The sequence below is a fragment of the Chiloscyllium plagiosum genome, chromosome 2, assembly GCF_004010195.1.
Source record: "Chiloscyllium plagiosum isolate BGI_BamShark_2017 chromosome 2, ASM401019v2, whole genome shotgun sequence".
Taxonomy (NCBI): Eukaryota; Metazoa; Chordata; class Chondrichthyes; order Orectolobiformes; family Hemiscylliidae; genus Chiloscyllium; species Chiloscyllium plagiosum.
Window position 1 is genome coordinate 37,439,615 of NC_057711.1, and position 22,977 is coordinate 37,462,591.

Sequence of the window (22,977 nt, forward strand, 5' to 3'; positions counted from 1 at the left end):
TGCTATCAAGGGAGAAAAAATAGTGAAAAGAATAACCTTGTGCTTTATACTTGCGTATATTAGGCTGACTTCTATGTTCACTTTCTTTCCTGAATTATGATTTGATTGTTATTGTCACAGGTACAGTGAAATGTTTTGTTTGGTATGCGGTACAGGCACATCATACCATGCAAAGTGCATAAGGATAATAAAACAGAGCAAGGTGTAAAATGTTACAGCTACAGAGAAAGTGCACAAATAGTGAGGTCAACATTAAATTTAAAATTTGAGGGGTCCATTCAGCGAGTACAAAGTGGTTCTTGAATCTGTTGGTATATGTGCTTAAGCTGCCTTGATGGAAGAGATTATAACTGGGATGGGAGGAGTCTTTGATAATGTTGGCTGCCTGCCTGAGGCAGCAGAAAGTGCAGATGGATTCAGTGGATGGGAAGTTTCTTTGCAAATGGACTGGGCTGCTATCACAACTCTCTGTAGTTTCTTACGATCCTGGGCAGAGCAGTTGCAGTACCAAGCCATGATGGATCCAGATAGAATGCTTTCTATGGTGCATTGGTAAGAGCCCTTCCTGCCATGCAAATTTCCTTAGCCTCTTGAGGAAGCAGAGGCACTGTTGTGCTTTCTTGATTGTCGTGTTGATGTGGGTGGAGCAGGACAGATTGTTGGGGACCATCACTCCTAGGAACTTAGTGCTCTTGACAATATACTCCACCTCAGCCCCCATTGATGTAGATACGGGTATGCCCTCCACTCCGCTTCCTGAAGTCAATGGCCAGCTCTTTTGTTTTGCTGATGTCGAGGGAGAGATTGTTATCTTGCCACCAAGTATTCTGTCTCATCACTGTTTGAGATCGGACTACTACAGTAATGTGGCCAGCTAACTTGTGGATGGAGTTAGGACAAAATTTGGCCAGACAGTCATGAGTGCACAGGGAGTATAGCAACGGACTGAGTATGCAACCTTGTGGAGTGCCAGTGTTGAGGTGAAAAGGTGTTGGTGCCTGTTCTCACAAATTGCAGTCTGTGTCAGAAAGTTAAAGATTCAACTGCAAAGGGCGGAACAGAGACTTACGTGAGATGATAGGGACCTTGGAATGTTTATAATCTGGCTCATGATCTGGTAATGATATTGCTTCTTTTTGGATGGCAAGTAAAGAGTAATCTAATTTACTTCTGTACTGGGGAAAGATTTCACACATACTTTTTGTACAATTTCTGTTTTGACTTAGCAGTGAGGAATTAAGCAGTGTTACAGACACCTAAAAAGCAGCACAATTTTTTCAACAGAATAGCCGAGGGGGCAAAAAGATGTAAAATAAAAGCTCAAAAATTCAGAACAAAGAAGTTAATTTGTTTAAGTGAAGCAAAACACAAAGTGCAGGGAGCGGACAAAGGAAATACAAGGGCAAATAGAAGGTAACTTAAAAAGAACACTGAAGTCTTTTCTAAACATCTAAAGAGTAAAAGTCAAAATAATAGTCAAAGGAAGGGTGAGGTCGATTAGGGACTGAAAAGGAAATCTTGCATTGGCTAAGGGACTAAATTAGTACTTTTCATCTGTTTGCACAAAAATGCAGCTAATGTCACAACAAAGGAGGAGGGAGTAGGGCAATTGGACAGGATAAAATTAAAGAAAAGCACAAAATGTAGGCAGTACACAAAACAGAAACATTATGAGTTCTGGATGGGATGTGTAGCTTTTCAAAGTTAGCTCATCTCTGCTGGCGGACTGGGCCTGTTTTAAATTTTTCAGGCAATGGTACTTTAATTATTCTCAACACACTCAACCACGCTTTGTGGAAGCATTATAGAGTCAGAGAGTTGTACAGCACAGAAACAGACCCTTCAGTCCAACTTGTCAATGCCAACTAGATATCCTAAATTAGTCTTGTCCCATTTGCCAGCACTTGGACCATATCCTTCTAACCCCTTCCTATTCATATACCCTTCTTGATGCTTTTTAAATGCTGTAATTGTACTAGTCTCCACCATTTCATCTGGCAGCTCATTCCATACACGTACCACCCTCTGCATAAAAAAGCTATCCTTTAGTCCTCTTTTAAATCTCTCCCCTCTCAGCTTAAATCTATGTTCTCTAGTTTTGGTCTCCCCCACTCTGGGGAAAAGACCTTGAGTACTCACCCTCTCGATGCCCCTCACAATTTATAAACCTCTATAAGGTCACCCCTCAGCCTCTGACGCTCCAGGGAAAACAGCCCCAACCTATTCAGCCTCTCCCTGTAGCTCAAACTCTCCAAACCTGGCAACATCCTTGTAAATCTTTTCTGAACCCTTTCAAGTTTCACAACACACTTCGTTTTGGCAGGGTGACCAGAACTGAAAGCAGTTTTGAATTGCATGTTTGTTACCTTGAAGACAATCTTATATTGATGGCTTCTAATTTTCCCAACAATGAGAAACACTGGGAGATGTTTAATGAATGTGACAGGGGTTAAGCCAGAGAGAGGCCTGTCTTGCTTCTTTTCGGCGATGCCCACTGAATTAGGTGCCACTCATGCACTCAATAGACCAGTGGCAGGTCTGTCCCAGAGTCAAGCCTGCCACTCACCTGAGGTACAGGATTGGGGATGGACATTCCTGATGGCAGCTGGGTATTGAAAGGCTCGGGATTGTGTTGCAATTGGAGTATTGAGGAGGGTCAGCAGCAAGGAAAATGAGGTGGCTCTCAACAGCATCCCTCTGCCCAATACTAGGCCCCTCTATCAGGCAGTGAAGGAGTACCTCTAAAGGAGTACCTCTGAAGGAGTGATGCCTGTCCACCTGCCCACTAAAAGCCCCCGGTGAATTTCCACACCTTGGAATGCATGGTAGCTAAACCCACCAATGACGCAAAGATTTGGGGGGGGGGGTGGGGGGAAAGAGCGTGGGAATATGTTGCAAAGAGGAATATAGATAGATTTTAGACTATGCAAATAAGTGGCAACTAGCACAATAAATCTTGCTCATCTAACCTGTTTAGCCTTTAGGGAACTTTGATGTAGTGGGAATACAAGGTCCTAGTGATCTTGTGGGTATTAGAGTCAATGCAGCAGAGTCTATTTGCCCAAAATTAGGCCCAGGAATTTTCCAACCGGGAGAAAGTATTCATAGAATCATGACAGTGTGAACAGGCTATTCAGTCTATCAAGTCTACACCAATCCAGTAGACTTGAGCATCCCACCCAGCTCCAGCCCCCTCACCCCATTTCCTATGGCCAACCCACCTGGCCTATACATTTAGCATGGCCAATCTACCTAAGCTGTATGTCTTTGGACTGTGGAAGGAAACTGGAACACGTGAAGGAAACCCACACAGACACATGGAGAACTCGCAAACTTCACACAGACAGTTGCCCGAAGCTGGAATTAAATGCATTTCTCTGGTGTGGTGAGGCAGCAGTGCTAACCACTGAGTCACCATGCTGTTCCCTGCTAACCACTGAACCACCATGCCACCCCCTTGAGGTGCCAGTGGGATCTTCCTGGAGATCTTGGACCTCTTCCTGAAGTTGAAGATTGTCAGGGAATGCCATGTTGAGGACCCTTGTGGTCCTTATGTAGCAGTACTGTGTGTCCTGATCGCATTGCTGGCTTCACATCACTCCAGTCCCTTTATTTGAGTCTTCTGCTTCTGTCTATCTCTTATTATTAAAGTGAACAGGGCTCACAGAGGCAGCTTCTTAACAGACGCCTCCGAGAAGCAACAACATGAATGGCCAAGGCACTTGTGTGCTCCCTACCCAGAATTAAGGCTCTCTCTCAGATTGTGACCCAACTTACTGCCTCTTTCCCTCCCAGCAGGGCCGGTAAACATTTCCAGAAAGTTCTCTGTTTATGTCCATATTCACCCTGGTCAATGTGGCAATTAGTTTAGTGCCTCCTTTATTCTGCCAACATATTTATAAATTTAAATAAGGTATATACCTTCTGATCATCACCATCAAATTTCATTTGTGAATCATCATGCTCAAATCCTCCAAGTTGTTTCCTTTCTCTATGAGCGTGCTGTTTTCCCACAGTCAGCTGAGTTAACTATCAGTTAGGAACCTGCAGTCTAGAGCCTTGGCAATGATGAATCCTGGTAGTGACTGGGTCTCTTGGACAGACGCTGGGAGAGGAAGAAGTGGTGAGAGGAGATCAAGATTCGCTAAGAAAGAAAGAAGAGAGAAAGAAGAAAGAAGAAGAGAGTGAAAACTAAAGAGTACCAAAGTATTCATAGAGAAATTAAATAGAATAAAGGATGTGCAAAGTTGATTACCACACAGCAATGAATGAACCTTGAGCAATTCAGCACTGTCTGAACACCTGAGATATATCTGGAAGGTACTCCCACAGAGGAGCAGCACACTGTATAAAGTTAAGGAACAGCACTGAAGGAAGAATTTCAAAGTAATTTCTGTAGGCCTATGAAAGCACAGACAACAGGGATTACTTAAATTAATCGGAGACTTGACCACAGTCTAATCATACAATGCAAAATAATATTTAATGCAGCTACTATACTAGCTGTAAAATATCCAGAAGAGGAAGAAAACTAACATAATTGAAAAGCAGATAAAGAAAACTTGTATGGGCTTCCAGCCTTTGACTTTGGTGCTGTCTTTTGCCAAGGTAAGGGATAGGACAAGCCTGTGGTAGTCTTAGAGCTCTTATTACAGGACGATTGATGCAAATACCTCCCTAACCTGGCAGACACAGCACCGGACCTTTGCCGGATCAGAGAATTTGCCAGACCACTGGAGATTAAGTATATCCAATGCACAAACGTTTGACAATAAGGACATCAACCTGACTTCATTTGTCCAATGGATGAATGTTCTTCCATGATTGGAAACCAAACTAAGGATTTTATGAGATCCAAGCTAGACAAAGTGTAACAAAAAGTAAAATGAATAAATATTAGTGCAGAACCACTACAGAGAAAAACAGAGCCACTGCAAGTGTCAGACCAGAGAGGTTGCCAGATCGAAAAAGACAGATTAGGTAGGTACAATCTGTAAAGGCTACTTGCCTGACAGTTTCCTGGCAGTATTATAGATCTGTGCTCAAGAACTAGCTCTGCCCCTAATCAAGTTGTTCCAATATAGCTGCAACTCTGGCATCTGACCAACTATGTGAAAAATTGGCCAAGGCACTTGTGTGCTCCTTACCCAGAATTACACTTTGTCTCACTTGGATCTCATAAAATCCTGTGTTTGGTGTCCATTCATGGAAGAACATTCATCCATTGTACAAATGATTGATACAAATCAGGTTGATGTCCTTATTGTCAACAAAAGGCAGCACAAATCCAATATTGTCAGTCTATTCCTCATCATCAGCTAAGTGATGGAAGGTGTTGATTGACAATGCCAGCAAATGACACAAGCAATAAACTGCTCACTGACACCGCCAGGGTCACGTGGTTCCTGAGCTCATTACAGGCTTGGTCAAAACAAAGACAAAGAGCTGAACTCAAGAAATAAGATGTGAGTAACTGCTTTGACATCAAGGCAGAATTTGAACTTCAAGGATCCATAGTAAATTTAAAGCAATGTGAATTGGGGAGAAAACTTCATGACTAAGCCATATTGAGCTCAACAGAGGATGGTTGCAATTGTTGGAGGTCAATCATCTACAAGACACAGCTGCAGTTCCTCAGGATGGTGTCCTAGGCCAAAGCATCTTCCACTGCTTCACCACTAACTTTCCCTCCATCATATGTACTTAAGTTCTAACAATATCAGAAATGTGGATATTTACTGATGATTGCATGACGTTCAGCACCATTCACCACTCCTCAGACACTGAAGCAGCACATATGCAGCAAAACTTGGCCAACATTAGGCTTGTGCTGACTAGTGACCATCCCAATACAAGAGGCTCTAAATGCTTCCCTTTACATTCAACAACATTACCATCACTCAGTCACCCACCATCACCATCTGTAGGTTACAATTGGCCAGAAGCTTAACTGGACTAGCTATATAAATACAATGGCAACAAGCGCATTTCAGAGTCTGCAAATTGTTCAGTGAATAACTCATCTCCTGGCTCCCCAAAGCCTGTCCACTATCTACAACGCATACATCAGGAATATAATGGAATAATGGCCTGTAAGAGTTCAGCTCCAACTAGGACAAATCAGCCCACTTGACTGACACCACACCGTAAATGTTAACCCTCTCCACCATTGGCACACAGTGGCAGCGTAGTGTACCATACACAACAAATTGAACAGCACACTCAAAAGGTCATACAGCAGGAAAACAGACCTTTGATCCAACTCATCCATGCCCACCAAGTTTCCCAAAGTAGTCTAGTCCCACTTGCTTACGTTTGGCCCACATCCCTCTAAATGTTTCCTATTCATGCATCTATCTACATGTCTTTTAAATGTTGTAACTGTACCAGCATCTACCACTCCCTCTGGCAGTTCATTCCACATACAAGCTACTCTCTGTATGAAAAAATTGCTCCTTTTAAATCTTTCTCTTCTCACCTTAAAAAATATGTCCCCTAGTTTTGAACTCCCCCACTTTATGGAAAGATCTTTGCTTTTCATCTTATCAATGCTCCTCATGATTTTATAAGGTCACCCCTCCACCTCCTAGAGGTCCCAGCCTATCATTATAACTCAACTCCTACATTCTCAGCAACATCCTGGTAACTCTTTTCTGAACCCTTTCCAATTTAATAAAATCCTTCCTATAGCAAGGTGACCAGAACTGTACACAGTACTCCAGAAGAGGTCTCACCAACTTCCTGTACAACCATCCCAACTCCTATACTCAATGGTCTGAAGAAATGAAGCTAAATATCCTTTTAACCACCCGATCTACCTGTGATGCAACTTTTAAAGAATTATGTACCTGAACATGTTGGTCTCTCTGTTTGACAACATGACACATGGCCCTACCATTAATTGTAAAAGTCCTGCCCTTGTTTGTTTTACCAAAATGCAATACCTCACACTTATCCAAATTAAACTCTATTTGCCACTCCTCAACCCACTGTCCCAATTGATCAAGATCCCTTTGTAATCTTAGATAACCTTCACTGTCCACTATACCACCAACTTTAGTGTCATCCGCAAACTTACTAATCATGGCTCTTAAATGCTCATCCAAATTATTTACATAAATTACCAACAAAAGTGGACCCAGCACTAATCCCCACAGAACACTGCTGTTCACAGATCTCCAATGCAAAAAACAATCTTCTACCACCACCCTCTGAAGTATATCTTGTATCCAATTGGTAAGCTCTCTCTGAATCCCATGTAATCTAACCTCACTAATCAGTCCAGCAGGCGGACCCTTGGAAAGGCTTTACTAAAGCCCATGTAACCCGTCTGCCCTCAATCTTTTTGGTTACATCCTCAAAACGTGAAGTTCCTGAGACATGGTTACCCATGCACAAAGTCATGCTGACTATCCTCAAACTGTCCTTGCCTCTCCAAGTACACGTAAACCCCATCTCTTCGCATCCCCTCCAACAACTTACCTACCACTGATATCAAACTCACGGGCCTCTTGATCCCAGGCTTCTCCTTACAGCCTTTTTTAAATAAAAGGCATTGTATTAGCCAACCTCCAGTCCTCTGGCACCTCACCCGTGCTGTAGATGATACAAACATCTCTGCTAGGGGCCCTCGCAATCTCTTCCCTAACTTCCCAGAATCCTGGGATACATTTGATCAGGTCCTAAAGATTTATCCACCTTTATGTTTTTAAGACCTCTTCAGAATTGTGGACATTAATATTTATTTCCTTGAGTTGCAGCCTCCATTTTTTTCTCCACAGTAAAAACTGGCACAAAATATTTGATTAGCATCACTCCTGTCTCCTGTGGTTCCACACTTGAAGAATTTGTTGATCTTTAAGGGGCCCTATTCTCTCGATAGTTGCTTTTTTGCTCCTGATGCACTTGTAGAATCTATCTGGATTCTTCTTAACTTTCTCTGCCATGGCTATCTCCTTTTTGCTTCCCTGATTTCCCTCATAAGAATGGTCCTTCATCCCAATTGTCTATACCTAAATATATAACTCCTTCTAATTGTTGACCAGACCATCAATATCTTTACTCTTCCATTGTTCCGTGCTCTTACGAGCCTTATCTAACTGTGCAGTGGTCACTCTTATCAGTAGTGTCATGGATAGATGCATCTGCAGCAGGCAAATTGCTGAGGATGAGGATGTTTTTAATCTCTTGTTGATTCACTCACCACCTGCCACAGACCCAGTCTAGCAGTTTGCCCTTTAGAACTAGACCAGCTCGATCAGTAGTACTGCAGCCGAACCACTCCTGGTGGTGGACACTAAACTTCCCGAATCTGAGTACAGTCTGTACCCTTGCCACTCTCAGAGCATCCTCTAACTGGGGCTCAACATCCTGACTTGAAAATAGAATTGCTGTTCCTTCACTGATGATGGATTAAAAACCTAGGGGACCTTACTTCGTAACAGCACAACCAGTCACTGCCGATAGACTTGAAAAGGTGAGACACCATAACCTTTGCCTGGACAATTAACAATTCTGGCTTTGGCAGCACTGCTCACATTCCATAATGACTAAAAATCCCTGAATATTCTGCAAATTCAGCTTCAGTTTTAAATAAAACAAAAACTCAAAATAAAAATCTGTTAATCAATAAAAGTCACCATTCAGCTGCTAGATTTTCCTCAAAATTCTGCTGGTTCAGTAATGTCCATTGGGGAAGTCAGATTCAATCTGCCTTCTATCATAGAAACACAGAATAATTATAATAGAGAAGGCAGCCATTCAGTTGCTGCTTTCCAGCTTGTTCTTCGTAAGGACAATTCACCTCGTCCCAATTCCTCCTTTCTTTTCTGATAATTATCCAATTCCCTTTTGAAAGATATGACTGAATCTGCCTCTCAGGAAGTATATTCCCATCCCAAGCTCCTTCTATATAATATCATGTTTGATTTGGTTCTTTAATCATTCACTTTATATTGAGACCTCTGGTTTTTAACCTTTCCACCAATGAGTAATTTATATCTGTCTCCTCTGTCCAGATCCCTTGTGACTTTGATTGCCCAATTCAAATCTTCTTTCAACCTTCCTCCACTAAGGATGATGGCCTCACCTTCTCCAATCTATTCATATCACTGAAGTCCTCCTTGGAACCATTCTTATCCATCTTTTCCGCACCTACTTGAATGTTTTCATATCCTTCCTAAAGTATGACGTCCAGATGAGGCCAAACCAGAGTTTTATAAAGAGTTGCTGTATCAGCCGTGCCTCCCTGCACTTGCACCAATTTATAAAGCCCATTATCTTGCATGTCTTGTGAACTACTTCCTCATTCTGCTGTGCCACCTTCAGCAATTTGTGTAGATATATACCCAGCTTGCTCTTCTTTTAGAATATCATCCTGCATTTGCATTTATTCTACTTGTTCTTCCTGCTAACATGCATCATTTCATATTTCTGTGCATTAAACTCCATCTGTCATATGTCGCCAATACCATCACCCTATTTGCCCTCTCGAGGTACCCTTCCAAGCTCTTGGTATCATCCATACATTTTGAAATTGTCCCTTTCATACTTATAAATAAACATCAAGAAAAAATGCAGTGATTCTCTCCCACTCTGTATTTCCGTCCATGCTGACTTGCTCGTCTCTGTCTCCTGTCCTTCTATAAAGGGAGATATTTCAGGTTATTACTCACACTGCTATTTTGTGGGCCTCAACTTTGCTGACAAACCTTTTACATGATACTTTATCATGATGTCCTTGGGCATTCACGTACAAAATGTCAGCTGTATTATCCCTATTAACCATCCCTGCTACCTCAACAAAATAGTCAATCATATTAGTTAAACATTGCTTTTAACATATCAATGCTGGATTTCCTTAATTGATTCATATTTGTTCAATTGATTGCTAGTTTTGTCCCAAATCATTACAGAGGAACTTCGATTATCAGAACGACACAGGCGGGGAGTATTTTGTTCGGATAATCAAATGTTCACATAATCGAATGCCGGATAACATAAATTGGCCAAGCATCGAGACATTGCGATCTTGTCTGGATAATCTTAAATTCGGATAATCGAATGCCGGATAATTGAGGTTTCCTCCATATTTCTAAATCCTTTACTATAACTGAGGTCAAACCAATTAGTTTATCAACATATCCTTATTGTTGCTTGAAAGTTCTCTGACACCAATCCTTTATTGGAGGAAGACTGGGAGTTTATTGAAAGTGCTTCCACAATTTTCATCCTTACTTCCCTCAGTATCTCATCTAGCCCTGATGATTTAATCTTAATCTGCTCAGCCTTTTCAAAACATCCTCTGGATCAATTTTTACTCCATTCAATGTCTCAACTAGCTCCTCTTTCTTTGGCAAGATCTTTTTTGAAATGGCAGGTGCAAAGTAGTCATTTAGGGCCTCAGGCATACCCTCTGTGTCTATGCACAAATCCCTTATTTGGTAACTAATAAGCTTCACTCTCTTTTCATACTGCCATCTTACAAGTTGACAGAAGACTTTTGGATTCTCTTAACCTTCCCTTTTATCTTAACTGCCAGTCTCTTCTCATACTCTCCCTCTGCTTCTCTTTTCACCTTTTTTTTGTACTGAAACCAGGTTATCACTTGCATTGTCAAAGTCACATTGGTCATGAATAGCCTTTTTCTACTTTATCCTCTGAGGAGCTCACATCATACTTTTACCCCTCATGGGAAGGAACTTCAATTGTACCTGAACTACCTCCATTTTAGAAGCTGTTCATTGTCTAGTAACGGTGTTGTTTGCTAATCTTGATTCTACTTTTTCCGGCCCAGATCCTTTCCCCTCACCAATGAAATTAGCCCTACCTCAATTAATTACTTTTACCCTGAATTCCTTGTCCTTTTTCAAAGTTAATCTAAACTGAATATGATAACTTGCATTTAATGAGCTAGACTGTAGTTCAAGATTTATTACTTTAAATAAAAGAAACAAACTTACAGCTCAAAAATATCCTGGAATATGTCCTTAAACCGTCCATCATAAGCCTTCATAATAGTGTTTTTGGTGCTCATATAAAGGGGCCATTTCTTACTTAGGGCATACTGGAAGCAGCTGTGTGCAAATCCTGTAATAGACTATGTATTAAAAAAAGAACAAGTCAAAGACCAACAACAGGATTGGATTGCTAAACTTTTCTGAAAAAGGTACAAAAGCTACTGGCTCAATGATGAATTCCCATGGTTTCTAAACTGATACTTGGGGTTGAATTGAATGATCACAGTGCTGGGCTGGAGAACCAGTGATCATTCTGGATCCTCATCACAACCTGAATTAGTGCCAATGGATCACCTAGCTGCTGGGCATCTGGATCCTTAATGCGTTCAGGGACTTCCAGTCAATCAGAGACTGGAAGCTCTCCAGTATTGGCAAGTTCAACACTGGGGCTGGAGTGATGTCAGGTGATGTGGATAACCCCTCCTATCTAGAAGGCTTTGGCGGGGATCGGGGTGGGTTTGATTTAAAGGAGAGCTTTGTGTCTTTTTGTCTGTGAAGTATTCCCATTGATGGGCTGGTCAGCCAAATTAGGAGGGACCATCCCTCACCAAAGCACAAGTGAGCCTGCCAGGCTTTAATTGATGGGTTTCCCACATGGTGTAGCACCCACCTGTCCACAATAGAATACTTAAACACTACAGTGTCAAAAGACTCTCCAGATTCCATTCCACATGGAAGCTGTTTTGATCATTATGGGAGAAAAAAACAATTTCCACTGACTGCCCTGGAAACAAACCCAAATCCGTGTCATATATAAGATAACCCATTAATCCAACTAGCTGCAAACTGCATGCCTGTCATATTAAAACTATACACATTTCAACAGCTGTTCATCCATCGATTGTTGATTATTGTGTTAACAACAGACCTGAAAGCAAGGTGACATTTTAAAATAGCTCCTTCAATATTTAACATTGAAAACCGGTGTAAAATATGCCATTCCTATTTGTAACATTGTGAAGAATGAGAGAATATCCGCATTTTGTGGATTACAAGAAAAAAGATGCTAGAACAGACAAGTTAACGGAAAATATTTTGAATGTGTGGAAATAAATTACAATGTAAAGTTTCAAATGTTTAGTAACATTAATAAATACCCAACAAAAAGTTACTGTCGGTGTCCAGGAAAGATAGATAAACGGAAGCAGAGCTAAATTCAGAAAACTATGAGCAACTTACCTCATCTGTATTGAACATTCCCATTCCTACCCCTCCACCAGGGAAATCAAACACATTCCATTCCAGGGATTTGCTCCCATCACTGGGCACGAAGACAAGTTTAAAGTTACCCGGCTGGTCCATGACAAAATCTATGGCTCGATACTAGAATACAAGTAGTTGGTAAAACTTAGACATTCACATTTTAAATAAAATTCATGTCCTACATTTGAGTGCCAGGTCTGCTCTGCCTGTTGTCTCTAAACCAGATTAAGTTTAGTTTTTCTACTTTATAACAGCACTTACAAATCCTTAATTTCATCAGTTATTTATTTGTTGTCTCTCAGTGGTGACGTCCTCTACAATTGTCTGCAATTTCTTATGTTACTGAAGAGAAAATCCCATTGTAGTTTGGAAATATACCATCTTATGTAAAATGTTTCTTTAAAATGAGGAAGCAGATTCATTTTTGCTGTAAAATGCTTATAGACAAAAAGATCCCTTTATCAAAATCATTGAGCACACAAGGTGTTAAATTAAACAATAATAGAAATTTCAATATTATCTTGTTATCAAACATCATTTTAATTTCTGTTTAAAGTGAAAAGTGGAAGTCAGTTTTCAGCTTCTGCTCACCTCCTTTCAGAAGCCAAAGTTTTGGATAAACACCTCTAATTACATATGCTTTTCATCACAAAGGCTGCTATTGCCATACCTTTAGACCCTAATACATAGGAGCAGAAGTAGGCCATTCAGCCCGTCGAGTCTGCCTTGCCATTCAGTGAGATCACGGATGATCTGATAATCCTCAACTCCATTTTCCTGCCTTTTTCCCATAACCCTGATTCCTTGATTAAAACTCTGTCCATCTCAGCCTTGAATATACTTAATGACCCAACCTCAACAGTTCTCCTTGATAAAGAGCTCTATAGGTTCTATATCTTCTGACAGAAGAAATTCCTCTTCATCTCTGTCTTAAACAACCCCTTACTCTGAAATAATGCCCTGTGGTCCTAGACCCCTCTACATGGGGAAATAACCTTTCCGCATCTACTTTGTCGAGTCCTCTAAGAATCTTGTATGTTTCAATAAGGTCACTTCTCATTCCTCTAAATCAGTGATTCTCAACCGTTTTGTGGCCACGGCCCCGTTAGGTGCTCTTCAACGGTACTAGGGACCCTTTTCAAACAGGGATACAACACAAACAGATAGACAGAAAATAATTTCACAGTTTTCACTCTGTGGCCCCCTTCAAATATGCCAGAGTCCCTAAGGGGGCCCCCATTGAGAATAACTGCTCTAAATTTCATGGGCACAGGCCCAATCTACTCAGCCTCGCTTCAAAAGACAGTCCCTCCATACCTAATATCAGCGTCTTATCTGCTCACCTGTACCTCTGAGCTGAAACCACCTGCTCCTCAAACCATTCACAGCTTTTTTACCTTCGCACACAATTCCTTCAATGCCCCAAAAGCAGCCTTCCATCCTAAATCACTGAACGTTTGCTGCTTATGTTTCATCGTGCACCTCCCTATCCACCATTACTGCCTTCATTGAGCTGCATTAGACTTTCCTGAAGAAGACAGGTATCTGGAGTTCAGAAAGTTCCGAACTCTGCCATCCTGTCTCTGTTAGGAGGCTTCGTTGCCTAAATTGCATCAGAGAGGCCTAATGGAGTCAGGCAGATAGCAAGCTAGAAGGACACAGTCCAGCTGGGATCATGGTTAGGCCCTCATGCCCTCACCACAAAGATGAGTGACCAGAAATGTGAATTGTTTGTCTCTCCACTGATGTTCCTGATAGATATTTCCAGCATTTTGTTTAAATTTCAGATTTCAAGTCGCTGAATGTTTCATTTTGGTATTTTTCTTTCCCTAAAGGTCATGAGGGAAACAGTTCGGATTTTAGGCTATCCAACAGCCTCAAGCTTTCTTTTAGTTTCAACAGCTTTCCATTTCCAGATTTGCATTGTAAACGGTGAGGTCCCACAAATGGGATGAATTAATAGTTAGTTGAGGGATCCTTATTGACCTGGACACTGGTGGATTTCTCTGCACTACCCGAGAAGGCAGCCAGGACTTTTGTCTAATATCTTACCTAAAAGAAAACAATGCAGACAATACAACACTGTCAGTACTGCACTGATATAATTTTACTCCCTTGCTTATGGAACTACTGTGCGGTGTAAACCAAGGAAATGCAAACTGTCTCAGAGGGTTGAGAGTCATTCAAATTTCTTGCCTGAAAAGGCAGTGAAGCAGAAAATTTCAATATGTTTACTGCAAGGGTAGATAGATTTTGATCTACCAGGGGAATGAAAGATTATTGGGATAATGCAGGAATGCAGATAATGAGATTAAAATCAGATCAGGGCCATGATCATATTCAATAGTGGAGCAGCTCAGAGTGCGAATGGTCTTACTCTTGTTCATTGTTTATAAACTGAATGCATTGAATTATTCTTACAAAGTGAACATTGAAAGTTTTCTTCAACAATAAAGCAAGTTCTTTGTAATGCGGCTATAAATCTTGTGTAACAACAGCCTTACCTGATCTCCATATGCATGCCGGCCTATTGTGATTGGCTTCACCCAGCCGGGGACAAGTCGTGGGATGTTTTTGCAAATAATTGGATCTCGAAAAACTGTGCCACCTAAGATATTTCGGATAGTTCCATTTGGGCTTTTCCACATCTTTTTCAGTCCAAATTCTGAAAAAGTATCAATTGGGCTTTTGTCAGTATTTCCATCCCAAGAAACTAGACTGAATATTCTGTTTAATTCTGCTAGAGAGGAAGCTAGAGATGTAAAACAGAAGCAAGGGCAACTAGAGATATCTTAAAAGGAAAAGAGTAAATAAGTGTTGGCCCTCGAGAGAGTGAGAAAGGGTGTTAGTAGTAGATATTAAAGAAATTGTGGATGGGATGAATAAACATTTTGCTTCGGTCTTCACTATAAACAACAAATATATACCAGTAATAACTATAATATCGAAGGGTAAAGGATCAGAAGTACTTGGTGTAATTACAATCACTCGCAAAGTGTTCCTGAGCAAACTAATAGAGCTGCGGGTCAAATCTTCGGGGATCCTCACCTTAGGGCCTTCAAAGAGGTGGCTAACAAATAGTTCAAAACATTGGGAGCTATATTTCCAAAATTCATTAGACCTTGGAAAAGTTCTATTGGTCTGGAAAGTAGCAAATATAACCCCTGTACTAAAGAAGGGAAGGAAGCAGGAGACAGGAACCTATAGGCCACTTAGCTTGACATCTGTCACAGGGAAGGTGTTAGAATTGATAGTCAAGGAGGTTATAACTCAACACTTTGGAAAAAAACTTGAAGTAACTCAAGGGAAGAGTTAGCATGGTTCTGTGAAAGGGGAATTATGTTTAACGGAGTTGGAATTAATTGGAATTCTTTGAAGGAGTAGTCTGATTCCAATTTGCCAGGACTGGTTATATGAAGAGAAATTGGATCAGTTAGGGCCATATCTACTTGAGTTTAGAAGAATGAAGGGGGGATCTCAGAAAAACCTATGAAGGTCTAACAGGACCAGGCAGACTAAACACAGAAAGGATGTTCCCTATGATAGGGGAACCAGAACTTGGGGATCACAGTCTAAGAATCTGGGATAGACCATTTAAGACTGAGGTGAAGAGAAATGTCTGCACCCTGATGGCAGTGAACCTGTGGAAATCTCTGCCACAGAAAGTAGTTGAGGTCAAACATTGAATGTTTTGAACAAACAGTTAGATATAGTTCTTTGGGTTAAAGAAATCCAAGAGCATGGGGAGAAAGCAGGAACAAGGTATTGAATTGGATGATCAGCCATGATCAGATTAAATAGTGGAGCAGATCAAACAGCTGTATAGTCTATGCCTGCTCCTATTTGCTATTTCTGTTTCCTGTGAGTAACATACAATAGATGCCCACTGAATTTGGATTTCCAGAAGACAAGCTTTCATGGAAAGGTTGTTGCACATGGTGTAACGGCTAACGTATTTGCACGCATAGAAGATTGGATGGCTGGAAGAGAACAGAGAGTATGCATAAATGGGTCTATTTGAGCATGCGACAAGGGGATTCAGCTGTTCGCCACAACCAAGTTACGGAGCATACTAAACTGGCCCATGCTTACAAAACAGGCAACTTTAATGTGGACAACATTTTCTGGATAATCCAGAATATTGTTCAGGATTGTCAGTTGGTCTTACAATGTGATACATCTGCATATACCAAAAGCTGGAAATATTAATACATAGGGACCTTTTTTTTTGCAGACAGAAAGAACAGTTGATTACTTTTCATTAATTGCTGCATTCACCAAGGCAAAGTCTCTGCCAATCAGACTCTTAACTGCCAACCAATCAGCAGTCTCCTCTCATGTAATATAAATGAAGGAGGACACCACTTTGACTGCAACAGGACAAACAGAGGCAAGCATGGCATTCCAAATGGAACTCTATCAACTAACACATTGATTTGCACCCCATTTACCACATGTTGAGAAGAGGAACAGGAAATTACATCACCACAAAAATGACATCACCAACCCAGGAAATCTAAATCCCTAAATAGAAGCCAGGTCATGTGTATATTGGGTGTGGGTGTTTGCACTCCCTTTTTGACTTTCTTAACAACCTCCTCCTCTGCTTTTGGTTGCACTTCAGTCCCCACGCTCCTGATCTTCAGGCACCCGGTACGGAGGAGGGAGGGCAGGTCTGAAGACCTCCTCGTGGGTCTGCTACTGGGCCTGGCCCAACTGATCAGAAACAGGTCCAGGCAGTGGGCTGTAGAGGGGGTCGTTAGTGCCGACCGTCTGCCCCTCTTCCGCGGTTACGTTAGGGCCCGGGTGTCCTTGGAGAAGGAGCACGCGGTGTCCACCAACACCCTGGAGTTGTTCAGGGAGAGGTGGGCGCCGCAGGGAGTGGAGTGCATTATTTCCCCCTCCAACTCTATTTTGATTTAATCCCTGTCCTCCCCTTCACTGTTTTGATCACACAGCACTGCCCTTTTGTGAAGGGCACTGCTTGTCACTGTCACTGGCCACTCGGGTGTTTTCCTATCTTCCTGGTGGTGGAAATTGAATAAAGATTTGAAAAAGAAAAAAAAAGAAAAAAAAATGTTTTCCCCTTGAATTAGTATTTTTGTAAATTATCTTGGATGCAAAATGAAAAGCTTCAAAAACATATTCTTTTTACAGAATGCAGCAATGCTATGTGACTCTATGACTGTAAACAGTCAAGTTCTATTAGTGGGTTATGAGAAGGTTTGTAGCTCAGGTTGAGGTTCTGGATGTAAATTTGTTTGTTGAGCTAGAAGGTCACTTTCAGACATTTCATCACCATACTAGGTAACCTCATCAGTGAGCCTCTGATGAAGCGCTGATGTTAGTGACCTGGCTTCTATTTAGGGATTTAGATTTCCTGGGTTGGTGATGTCATTTTTGTGGTGATGTAATTTCCTGTTCCTCTTCTCAACATGTGGTAAATGGGGTGCAAATCAATGTGTTAGTTGATAGAGTTCCATTTGGAATGCCATGCTTGCCTCTGTTTGTCCTGTTGCAGTCAAAGTGGTGTCCTCCTTCATCTGTATGTAAGGATACTAGTGAGAGTGGCATTTTGTTGATGTTCATGTATGCTGGTGGCTAGTTTTCTGCCTGTTTGTCCAATGTAGAGTTGTTATAGTTCTTGTAAGGTAATTTGTAAATGACATTCGTTTTGCTTGTTGTCTGTATAGGTTCTTTCAAGTTCATTAGCTACTGTTTTAGTGTGTTGGTGGGTTTGTGGACTACCATGATGCCAAGAGGTCTGGGTTGTCTGGCAGTCATTTCTGAATGTCTTTGATATAGGGGAGAGTGGCTAGGGTTTCTGGACATGTTTTGTCTGCTTGTTTGGGTTTGTTGCTGAGAAGTCTGCGGACCGTGTTCATTGGATACCCGTTCTTTTTGAATACAATGTGTCGGTGATGTTACTCTGCTCTTCATAGTTCCTCTGTGCTACAGTGTGTGGTGACTCATTGAAATAATGTTCTAATGCAGCGTCGTTTGTGGGTGTTGGGATGATTACTTCTGTAATTCAGTATTTGGTCCATATGTGTTGTTTTCCTGGAGACGCTGGTTTGAAGCTCTCCATTGGCTGTTTGCACTACTATGACATCTAGGAATGGCAGCTTGTTGTTGTTGTCCTCCTTGTTAGTGAATTTTATGCCAATAAAGGATTGATGGTTTTGAAGGTTTCCTCTAATTTGTTCCATTTAGTGATGACAAAGGTGTCATCCATGTAGCGGACCCAAGTTTGAGTTGGATGGTTGGCAGAGCTATTTGTTCGAGTCTCTCTGCATTGCTGCCTCTGCTAAGAATCCTGATATCAGAGATCCATGGGTGTTCCATTGTCTTGTCAGTAGGTTTTGTTATTGAAAGTGAAGTGGATGGTACGGCATAGGTCCACTAGCTTGATGTTATTGTCCTTGCTGATGAAGTTGGTGGTGTTTGATGTATGTGTCATTGGTTCTTCTAACAGTGTAGTCAGTGTTTCCTTGGCCAGGTTGATGTTGATGGATGTGATCAGAGCTGTTACATCAAAGGAGACAATTATTTCATCCTCTTCTATCTTGGTATCTATGATGGTGTTCAGGAATTCTTGGGTGGAGTGGATACAGTGGTGTGAGTCTTCTACCAAGTGTTTCAGTCTTTAGTGAACCTCTTTGGCTAATCTGTATGTTGGTGTTCTAGGTAGTGAGACTATGGGTCTGAGGGGGGCTCCTGGTTTGTGAATTTTAAGAAATTCATAGAAGCGTTGGTGTGATGGATCCATCTCATTTCACCTTTGGACGTCTGTCTTATTTAATTGTCCAGATTTCTAAAGTTTTTTTGATTCAGTTATCTAGTTGTGGGGTCGGGTCTATTGCCACCTGTTGGTAAGTATCAGTATCTGCAAGCAGTGTGTTCACTTTCTCAAAGTAGTCTCTTTGGTTTAAAATGAGGTAAAAACAATGACTGCAGATGCGAGAAACCAGATTCTGGATTAGTGGTGCTGGATTAAAATGACTGCCTCCGCTACATCAAAGATGTCTCTGAAATGACTGCCAGACTAGTCAGACCTCTTGGCATCTTGGTAGCCCACAAACCCACCAACATACTAAAACAGCAGCTAATGAACTTTAAAGGCCCCATACAGACAACAAGCAAAACTAATGTCATTTACAAAATACCTTGCAAGAACTGTAACAAACACTATATTGGACAAACAGACAGAAAACCAGGATATATGAACATCAACTAGCTACAAAAAGACATGACCCACTCTCACTAGTATCCTTACATACAGACGAAGAATGATACCACTTTGACTGGGACATGACAAACAGAGACAAGCACGAGAATTCCTAGAAGCATGGCACTCCAACTGGAACTCTAATAACAAACACATCAACTTGGACCCCATTTACCACACGCTGAGGAAAGGAACAGGAAATGGCATAACCACAGGAAATGACATCACCAACCCAAGGAACCCTAAACTCATAAATAGAAAGCGGGTCACTAACATCAGTGCTTCACCGGAGGCTCACTGATGATGTTACCTAGTATGGTGACGAAACATCTGAAAATGAACCTTCCAGCTCAGCGAGCATATTTACATCCAAAGTCAAGTTCTGTATTACCAATTGACTAATTATGTCAATTAGATAAGGGCATCAAAGGCATGGTGACTCACCTTGCAGATGACACAAAGATAGATAGGTAAGTATGCAGTGGAGATGACAGAAAAAGGATTCAGACCAATATGAATAAGTTCAGTAGATGGGCAAAAATCTGGCAAATAGAGTATATGTGTGGTTGTTCACTTTGGAAGAAAAAAAAGCTAAGAATTACTTAAATGGAGAATGAATTCAGAATTCCAAGGAGCAGAGTGATCAATGTGATCTAGTGCATGAGTCCCAACAATTTAATATGCAGATACAGCAAGGAATTAAAAAAGCTAATAGAATGCAATCTATTATTAAGCAACAAATTGAACATAAGAATAAGGATGTCATGCTTTGGTTATACAGGATATTGGTGAGGCCACATCTACAATTCAATGTGCAGTTTTCATCTTCTTATTTACAGAAGATGCAAACAAATTGGAGACAATTGAGAGAGCACTTATCTGGAATGAGCGAGTTGTCTTATGCGAAAAGATTAGATAGACTTGTTTTCACTGGAGTTTAGAAGAGAGTGAGGGGTGATTTAAGTGAAGTATATAAGATCCTGAATAGCCTTGACAACGTGGATGTGGAAAGGATGTTTATTCTTGTGGGTGTGTGCAGAAAAAGAAGATACTACTTTAAAATTTGATGTTGCCTTTTGGGATTGCAGTGAGCGGTTTTTTTCCTCTTCGAGGATTGTGCAACTCAGGAACTATCTACCTCTGAAGGTGATGGGATGGGCTCACTGAATATGTTTAAGGCAGGGATGGATAGATTCTTATTAGCCAAGGGAATACAAGGTTATCAGGGACAGGTGGGAATGCAGAATTCATAGCACAAACAGATCAGCCACCATCTTACTGAAGGGCTAAGTGGCTGACCTCTGCTCCTTATTCATTTGTTTATATGTTAAGACTATATAAAGAGAACTATCAGTTCTGGAAACAGTAGAACTGCCACAGAAATTAGGGTTCCTGCTCTTAGATCAGTGAGTCCTTCACCTTCACGCTTCAACAGTAGGTTCACTAGCACCACCAGGTGGCTGTTTTCCAAAACTGTAAAGTTACAATCTTGTTGAGAGAATGCTGCACATATTGGCTTTATGGCACAAAATGGAAGATGTTTTAAACTGTTTTCAAGCAGAAAATTTGCTATCATTATTTTCTCAATGATTGTTATCAATTTCCTGCAGTTTCTACCAACCTGAAACCAACTGCCTAGTCCTCCTCGTATACACGGAGACTAATCCTTTTATACACTGAACAGTGACAGCAAGAGCTATTACTAAATTGGATCACATTATTCAAAGTCTTCAGAGCATCATTGCATTAAACATTAAGTCATTAGTTTAAAGCAATTTCATTCTGAAGTAAAACTGGTCACATAATACCACTTACAAACTGATTAATATTTTAAAAATTCACTTGCAGTAGTGCTAATCGCATCAAGTGTTATGGGAAATGTGTGGTGTATCTTCTATTTTAAACAGTGCAACCAGACAGAATATTAAATCCAAATGATACCCCATCTGCACAGATGAGCCCCATTACAGACAGATTAACCAAATTATTTTAACATTTTATTTACATAGATCAGCTGCTCCCAATTACTTTTGTCTACAGTTGTTTTCTTTACATTCTTTCAACATTTGACTTTTTTCCCTCATTGCTCATCTCTCCTTACTTTTATCCCACTGACTAGACCCTTTTACCAGATTCCATCTTGCCATCTGTTTACATTTCTCAAGAAGAGAAAGTTTTGATACAAAATAAATCACAATGTCTTTGGAGTAATGCAATTTAAACATGTACTTCTGCCTTCATTCCAGTTAATTTATTGAGGTGATACAGTGGCTCAGTGGTTAGCACTGCTGCCTCAAAGTGCCAGAGAACCAAGTTCAATTCCACCTTCAGGCTGTGTGGGATTCCTCTGGGTGCTCCAGTTTTCTCTCACAGTCCAAAGGGTGGATTGGTCATGTTAAATTGCCCATAGTGTTCACTGATGTGCAAGTTAATGGGTTAGCCATGGGAAATGCAAGGTTACAGGGATAGGGTAGGTGGAGTCGGTTTGGGTGGGGTGCTTTTCAGAGGGTCAGTGTGGACTCAATGGGCTGATTGGCCTGCTTCCCCATTGTAGAGATTCTATGATAGCCAAAATGATAACTTTCCTCCCAAATGCTGCTTAATTAAAGATGAATCTTGATTTCTGCAAAAAGAAAAGTATGGGCTTGTACATTCCTCACCTTCCATGAAGGCCTGATTTCTACTGGATTTTTATTCCAAAACCATTAGCTGCCCATTGGGAACTCATCCAAGTTCTTAATATTTTTATTATCAAGAATGCTGACATGAAGCATGATCTCAACTCGGCACACTTGATTAACTTTGATCTCCCTCATCCATGAATAAGATGGCCAATCACAGAGCTCCTACTGTGTCATAACCAGAAGGGTGAACTCAGCTTAAACTGAGAATGGAAACCAAGAGCTTCCTACACTGTATGGTTCAGCTTCAACTCAGCATGGAGCCTTCAGATAAACCCTTCGGCTGCCAATTCTAAATTCTGCTGTGAACATGGATCAACAAACATTTGTTTTTACTTCCCATAAAATGACAAACTAAATAACAATCCATTTTCAAAAAAAGTACCTTTCAGTCAAATAAATTAAAATTAGGTACCAAAAATGCACACACTCTGCACGTGCGCGCGTACACACACACACACGCAATGGCATTAAAATGTTCTTGTTTGAATTTCAACAGTAAAATTTCAGTGGCCTATTAATTCTGATTGTGTAACCACAACAGATTAGTTTTGAAATGAATTGATGTCATTCATGTACCTTCCACTCGAGCTTCATCTGGTGTAATGGTGGCACATTTCACTGCGACTCCATATTTTTGTGTTGCCAATGCAGACTCAATGGTCACCCGGTCAGCTGTTTTATCTCGATTTGGCAGACCAAGATCAAAATATTTCAATTCCACACTAACATTAGTTAGAATAAGCTGCAAAATAAACAACAGACCAACATCAGTGCACCCTGCCGAGAGGAATATTGAGAACCCACACTGTCTGTGACATACAACTCATGAATAGAACAGATTTTC

The 22,977-nt window shown here is 40.9% G+C and overlaps 1 protein-coding gene across 1 annotated transcript in view; it reads right to left on the reverse strand.

The window, feature by feature from the left end:
- LOC122558882 (isocitrate dehydrogenase [NADP], mitochondrial-like) overlaps positions 1 to 22,977 on the reverse strand; it is an 87,138-nt gene that overhangs the window by 26,738 nt on the left and 37,423 nt on the right. Inside the window, exons 3-6 of the mRNA XM_043707791.1 lie at positions 22,710 to 22,875; positions 14,726 to 14,886; positions 12,198 to 12,341; positions 10,962 to 11,098 (exon numbers count right to left, since the gene is read on the reverse strand). Of these exons, the coding sequence (XP_043563726.1) occupies positions 10,962 to 11,098; positions 12,198 to 12,341; positions 14,726 to 14,886; positions 22,710 to 22,875 (608 nt within the window). The remainder of the gene's footprint in view (positions 1 to 10,961; positions 11,099 to 12,197; positions 12,342 to 14,725; positions 14,887 to 22,709; positions 22,876 to 22,977) is intronic.